We start from the raw sequence: 7,500 nt of genomic DNA, 5'->3' as shown, positions 1-7,500 counted from the left end.
AGTGTCACACAGACATCACACCACACTACAGGCAACTAGAAACGGATAAAAAGTAGGATGTGCGATTCTTACAGAAATGAAAGTGAATGGAGCAGCTGGTAATGGCTGCAGTGCAAGAGGAATAAAACACTATGTGAGAGTCGTGCGGTTACGGGAAAATAATCAGCTCCAGGAACTCGGCTTGGTCACATCACTCTGCTGATTATTTTCCTCTGGTGGAACATCACGCACTGTGTTTATCACCTTCCAAATAAACTGGTCAGTAATTCATTACTCACACTTTATTACTTATAATCCTTCAAAGAAACATCACAGTATGATAACGCTTCAGTTTCCCCTCCGAGAATTATCTATTCTCAGAAGAAGAGGAAGAGCAGTGGTGAAGAGAAGGAGAAAGATAGGAGGTGAAGGAGGACAGGAGGAGGAAGAGCAAGAGGAGGAAGAGGAGGAAGAATGGAGGTAAAGTAGGAAGAGGATGAGGAGGAGGAAGACACGGAAGAGCTGTGGTGAAGAAGGAAGAGGAGGAAGAGCAGTGGTGAAGAAGGAAGAGGAGGAAGAGCTGTGGTGAAGAAGGAAGAGGAGGAAGAGCAGTGGTGAAGAAGGAAGAGGAGGAAGAGCTGTGGTGAAGAAGGAAGAGGAGGAAGAGCTGTGGTGAAGAAGGAAGAGGAGGAGAAACATAGGAGGTGAAGGAGGACAGGAGGAGGAAGAGGAGGAGGAGGAAGGGGAGAAAGAGTGGTGGTGAAGAAGGAAGAGGAGGAGGAGAGAATTTTGAGTGTTCCCTGATATTCAGTCTTTAAGTAAAGAATTTAGCTTTGTTTTGTATAAAACCTGTGAGTTTTTTTCACACGTGTGTGTTGAGCAGTTTTCCCTCCGAGAATTATCTGAAGAACCTTAAAGAACCCACTAATCTGGACATGCTGGACGATCCTCCAGCTCAGACACCACTGCCGTCAGCTTCAGTGATCACGAACAGCAATAACTGTCCCGTGAAGCTGATTATAAACTAAACTCTGATTTTAGCTCGTTAGCAGAAAGCGATAAACAAGCGGCGATAAATCCGAGCCGTCGTCTGTAAAGATCAGGACTCGCGGTGAGAAACGTTCAGTAGAACAAACGCAGGATAAAAGGCGTGATGAGGCAGAGAGATGAGCGGAGAGATGAGCGGAGAGACGAGCGGTGGAACAGACGGCTGAAAGCAGAAGAGAGGGAAATAAAAAGCACTTTAGTTCCACTTTATTGTTTTTTTTCACTCTTCTTTTAATATAAATGTAGGTTTGAAGTTTTCTGCACTGATCATAAAGTCACTTCACAGACAGAAACTTTTGCATTAGCTCAGCTCTGAGGAACCTCCGGGAGCAAACTGAAAACTTCTGGATGAGTTTAAAGTTTTAAAGAAATTCAATTCATTTATTCAATCAGCTGATTTTTTTCTGTAGATTTTAAGGCAGAGGCAGAAGCTCGAGTCGTGCAGCGACACATACAGAGAACAAATCCCCACTAATCACCGCTCCAGCTGCAGAGTTCAACAGGTCACTGTGAGAATCTGATGTTAGTGACCAGTGGCTAACCCCAGCATGAGAGTGTCTCAGAGTGTCCAGGATGTTCAGAGTATCAAGATATTCAGGATGTTCAGAGTGTCCAGGATTTCCAGGATGTTCAGAGTGTTCCAGATGTTCCAGATGCTCAGGATATTCAGAGCGTCAGTTCAGTGAAATTTTCTTTGAGAGTTTTTAGATGAAATAAATCTTCCCTCACGGATTTAATCCATGCTGCTGTTGATCGCTCTGTGCAGACCCGAGTGAGACACGCCTCTGTCAGCTTCACCTGCTAATTCACACACACACACACACACAATTAGACGTGTTGTAAGGGGAGACATTAAGCATGGTGAGACAGGTATTAAGTGACCGTGGCTTTGTGGGATGAATGGGTGTGGCTTTGTGGGATAAATGGGAGTGGCTTTGTGTCAGACAAATTTGCATGAGGAGAAAAGGAGATGTGGAGGAGTAGGAGGAAGAGGAAGAGTAGTGGTGAAGGAGAAAAAGGAAGAAGAGGAGGAGGAGAAAGATAGGTGGTGAAGGAGGATAGGAGGAAGAAGAGGAGGAAGAGCGGTGGTAAAAGAGGAAGAGGAGGAGGAAGAGGATTTGTGTGTTGCCTGATGCACAGTCTATAAATAAAGCATTTAGCTTCATTTTGTAAAAAATCTGTGAGTTTTTTCACACGTGTTTTGTGATGTCTCTGAGATCCAGCTGCTGAGTGATCTGAACATCTGTTTCCAGAAATAATGACAAGATACAGAAACTCAGTAAGTGATCCGACTCGAGCCTTAAACAACACGATGACAGGAAAAACATCCAGCGAGATTCTGAGAAAACATCCTGCTGGAGAGGCTGTGTGTGTGTGTGTGTGTGTGTGCAGTCATGTGATACGGCTAAAGGTGGAGGAATAGCAAGAAATATTTTATTTAGGAAAAAACCAACAGCTCAAAGAAAAACCTGTCTAACACACTGACATGAGTGTTACGGTTCAGTCATCCAGATCCTGTGTGTGTGTGTGTTTGTTTGTGTGTGTGTGTCTTTGTGTGTGTGTGTGTGTAGAACTTTTGACACTTCATGTTTGATGTAGTCACTCCCTCTCCATATCTCGAGCTCAGTGCACTAATCCCTCCTCACTGGACCGTCCCTGTAAACACCTCGTTAACGCTCCTGCATCTTTAATGAGGTTTTTGCCGCCGTTTTATTTATTTGCTGAGATTCTGAAGGCATCATCACGGTGTCGGGTTCGAAACCACCCGAAAACCCTGTCACTCTGAAGGCAGAGGCGGAGGTCAGCGATTTGGGTCGAGCTCCAGATCTGAATAAATCAGAGGAAGGAAAATAAAGAGGAAATGCCAGTCAGGAACGGGGGATGAAAATATCCGTCTCAGAGGGAGAACCTGTTTGATTCGGAACAAACCTGTAAATAGCTCTGTATAAATGACCCGATGGCTGACCGGTGTAAATGTCATCACCAGGAGGAGGAGAAGAAAACTCATTATCACACGGAAAAGCAACGGAAACGTCAGGATCGTTTATCACTCGCTTCATACGGGACTCGTGAAGAGTGTGTGTGTGTGTGTGTACTCACACCGTAACCTCTCAGGTAAATGCTGAGAGTTTGTGTGGATTGATGAGGCAGTTGATGGAATCTGAGGCCAGTTTTCAATCCTGATTTTGTGAAACCGTCAGAGTCGCTCACACAGGTCATGACATCATGTTATTGTGTGTGTGTGTGTGTGTTTTAGAAGCATGGCTACTGTAAATTAATATTTTGTACTTTTGTGATGTTTAGTGTGAATCGACATGATAGTGTTAGACTAGACACACACACACACAAAGTCATAAGAAAAACATGTGACTAATAAAGAAAAATGACAACAGGAAACAGACCATATAAGGAAAGGCTCCAATTACAGCATGACTTTAGTTTTATAGAAATGTAGAGTAGAGTAGAGTAGAGTAGAGTACAATAGAATTAAAATAGAATTTTAAAGCTACTACTTTCTTTTTTTATAAAACTCACTAATCCACACCAGGATAAGGAATGATGAGAACCTGCCAGGAGATTTTTAGACAAACATCACACACACCTTCTGACTGAACATCTGACCCAGAGTTCTGCCTTCTGATTGGTCAGTAGGCGTTGATTAGTTTCCTCTGACTCTAATGGAGCTTTATATTTACATGTGCACTTGTGAAAAAACAATACATTACGGTTTCTGTGGTAACCACTTGTTCACAGGGTCAGGACCATTTACACTTCAGTGTGAAAGCTTTACTGACCCATGGATTGGTCCTCCAGCACATCCTCCATGTGTCGCAGCACAGCCTCCAGATCACTGTCCTGAGGAAGAGACAGAAAAATCAGTTCATGATCGGTAAATGATCAGTTTATTATCATGGAATTCCGATAAAATTCACTGAAGAACTACACTTCATTCTGAAGGACACAGTAAGTGTTAAATGTGGACACATCCGGCTGCTGATTGGCCCCCAGCAGGTTGGCTCCTGTACTGTGGGCTCCTGTACCGTGGGCTCCTGTACCGTGTGCTCCTGTACTGTGGACTCCTGTACCGTGGGCTCCTGTACCGTGGGCTCCTGTACCGTGGGCTCCTGTACTGTGGGCTCCTGTACCGTGGGCTCCTGTACCGTGTGCTCCTGTAACATGGGCTCCTGTACCGTGGGCTCCTGTACCGTGGGCTCCTGTAACGTGTGCTCCTGTAACGTGGGCTCCTGTAACGTGGGCTCCTGTACCGTGTGCTCCTGTAACGTGGGCTCCTGTAACGTGGGCTCCTGTACCGTGTGCTCCTGTACCGTGGGCTTCTGTACGGTGGACTCCTGTAACATGGGCTCCTGTAACGTGTGCTCCTGTAACATGGGCTCCTGTACTGTGGGCTCCTGTAACATGGGCTCCTGTACCGTGGGCTCCTGTACCGTGGGCTTCTGTACCGTGGACTCCTGTACCGTGGGCTTCTGTACCGTGGACTCCTGTACCGTAAGAGTGTAATGTAAGAGTGTAATGTCTGATTTATGTGGATGGAGCCTGAAGCAAATCCAAAACGTTCCCCCTCAGCTGCCATTAGTGCTAATCAGCACACTTTCCTCGGCTAAATTCTTTAATGAATTCAGAGAGAGAGAGAGACAGAGAGAGAGAGAGAAATGGCAGACATGTCGGCTGTTTTATAGTTTAATCATCTTCACTCTGGAGTAATGCAGACGCTCGTGGAGTAGCAGGCTGCTCTAAGGTTTCTGCACTGGATTATTAAAGGTTCTTAGCTTCATAAACACAGAATCTGGAACCGTTCTGATCGGGTTCTGCCACTGGGACGAGTGAGAAACACTCACAAATTAAGTCATCAGAAGATCCGATATGTGAATGTATCTCAATGTTAATGAGTGTTTAATGAATATTAATGAATGTGTACTGAATAGTAATAAGTCTATAATGAATATTAATTAGACATAATGAATATTAATGAGTGTATGTGAAGTTTTAAGGAGTACAAATTGAATAATAATGGGAAGTCTATTAAATGTTGCTCAGTATTTACTGAATATTAATGAGTACATACTGAAAATTTATGAATATAAGGCTGAATTTAAATGTCTGTATATGAAGTATTGAAAAGTGCATACTGAATATTAAGGACTATATATGTAGAATATTAACGCTTAAGTACTGAATATTAATGAGCGTTTAATGTTATAGTCACCCCAGTACAACACTGTGATTGCGGTGGGAATTTTATTTTAGCTCGGTTTGTCCACAGCAGCATAACAGATTGATAAATGAAGTCAGTGTTAATTCCAAATACAACGGAATTCATTCCACCTCGTTGTTTACTGTTTAGAGCTTCATCTCCAATCTGGAAAAAAAAACCAGGACTGATTTTGTCCTGTAATTGGGGTGAAAACGCCGCCGCTGGGATTCAGGTGTATTGAGCTGAAACGAGGCACCGGGACTAACCACGGAGGAAAAAATGTCCTTCCCTATAAGAGCCATCAGCCTGAAGAAACGAGGAGAAGCGTCCAGGCGTCTCTGTCATCCGACTAATTATCAAATCTCCACCGGGCCGGGAGTCAATTTCAGCCGATCCTCCGCTTCCATCTGCTCGCTTGTTTCTCCCAGCAGTGACAAATCGCTTTAATCTCGCGTGGCCTCGGCGGCGTGGAGCTGCAGGAGGAGATTGCATTGCAGCGCTGAGATCCTCGGGCCTGAGGGAGGAAATCGCGACCCACCAGCTTTCCGTTATTCCGCTCCGCATTTCATCAGCTCCTGTGTGAGAAATTCTCCACTCTGAAACATCAAAGAGCGGCGTTTTCTATTTTTAATAAGAAAGGAAATGCGCGGAGGAATTGTGTCGCGATGCCGACGGTCCGAAGGTATGTGACTGTGACTAAACTCCGCTTCGAGTGCAAGTTCCACAGAACAAAAACATACCTGAATTCAAAAACACCAGCAAGAGTGAAAAATGTCATGTGACATAATCCAAAAAATCAGACAGAATTATCACAAAATCATGGTCATGAGGCTGTTCCTAAGATGAGGCTGTTCCTCAGGTTTTGCTTTTCCTCAGGTGAGGCCGTTCCTAAGGTTTTGCTGTTCCTCATATTTGGCTATTTGTCAGGTTTCGCTTTTCCTTCAAGTTTGGCTGTTCCTCAGGCGAGGCTCTTCCTCAGGTTTTGCTGTTCCTCAGGTTTGGCTGTTCTTTAGCTGAGGTTGTTCTTCAGGTGACTGTATTCCTTAGCTGAAGCTGTTCCCCAGGTAAGTTTTTTCCTCAGGTGATGTTTTTCCTCAGATGAGACTGCTGTTTTAATTTGTGTGAAGTTGAATAGTGTTACTCTCCCTGTGTGTCTTCTGTGTCTTTGTGAGTAAACTGTGTTCTCCACGTCGCTCTCGTTAATCATCTCCCTGCCTCTGCAGCACCGTTTCATTTCACTCCCACCTCCACACTGACTGGAGCTGATGTGCCATGTGCACTAACCCACTTTACCTGCACACTTTCATCAGCAGCTCATTAAAGCAAACAAATGAATATTAGATTAACATGCAGAAAATACACCAACAACCTGCTGCAAAGATGAAGCTGAACACAGGGACATGAGAATCCTCTCAGGAGAAAACACACCTAACTGTGTTATTGTAATTCAATTAATCCTTCCAGTTAGGATGCAGTGGAAGTGAACATCCTCGAGTTTAGCACAGGGTACTGAATACTCCTCAGTGTTGGTGCAACAAATAATAAAATAAGAATAAAAAATAAAAATGAACACAATGAATGATGGAAAAACAAAACAAAACAATGCATCATCCTCAGAAAATGGGTGTGGCCTAAAGGAGGCGGGGTTGCTGAGATTCAGATGATAATATACACTATATTATTAAAAGTTTTGGGACGTCTGCCTTTACATGCACATGAATGTAATATGGAGTTGTCCCGCCCTTTGCAGCTATAACAGCTTCAACTCTTCTGGGAAGGCTGTCCACAAGGTTTAGGAGTGTGTTTATGGGAATTTTTGACCATTCCTCTAGAAGCGCATTTGTGAGGTCAGCCACTGATGTTGGACAAGAAGGTCTGGTTCACAGTCTCCCCTCTAATTCATCCCAAAGGTGTTCTATGGGGTTGAGGTCAGGACTCTGTGCAGGCCAGTGAAGTTCCTCCACACCAAACTCACTCATCCATGTCTTTATGGACCTTGCTTTGGTCACTGGTGTGCAGTCATGTTGGAACAGGAAGGGGTCATCCCCAAACTGTTCCTGCAAAGAGCATGAAATTGTCCAAAATGTCTTGGTATGAAGCTGAAGCATTAAGAGTTCCTTTCACTGGAACTAAGGGGCCAAGCCCAACCCCTGAATTCAATGATTTGGAGTGGTGTCCCAAAACTTTTGGCAATATAGTGTAATTTTTGGTAAGAAAATCTGTAAATATAAATATTATCTTTAGCAGTACGGTCTCATGTG

General features: G+C 44.0%; 1 protein-coding gene across 7 annotated transcripts in view; it reads right to left on the bottom strand.

Moving 5' to 3' along the window:
* Positions 1 to 499: 499 nt before the first annotated feature.
* Positions 500 to 7,500, bottom strand: part of nek11 (NIMA-related kinase 11) — a 52,013-nt gene continuing 45,012 nt past the window's right edge. For 3 of the 7 annotated variants that reach the window (XM_058375901.1, XM_058375903.1, XM_058375907.1), the window contains 2 exons: positions 3,822 to 3,882; positions 500 to 1,827 (listed from right to left, as the gene is read on the bottom strand). In XM_058375901.1, coding sequence (XP_058231884.1) covers positions 1,760 to 1,827; positions 3,822 to 3,882 — 129 coding nt within the window. In that variant the 3' untranslated portion in view covers positions 500 to 1,759. Of the gene's footprint in view, positions 1,828 to 1,854; positions 2,854 to 3,821; positions 3,883 to 7,500 lie in introns of those variants that run through there. The other 4 variants (XM_058375902.1, XM_058375904.1, XM_058375905.1 and 1 more) reach the window with 2 other exon arrangements.

Source organism: Hemibagrus wyckioides, linkage group LG23 (genome assembly GCF_019097595.1).
Source record: "Hemibagrus wyckioides isolate EC202008001 linkage group LG23, SWU_Hwy_1.0, whole genome shotgun sequence".
NCBI lineage: Eukaryota > Metazoa > Chordata > Actinopteri > Siluriformes > Bagridae > Hemibagrus > Hemibagrus wyckioides.
The sequence above is the reverse complement of the archived record's forward strand: the minus strand, read 5'-3'. Positions and strand labels throughout refer to the sequence as shown.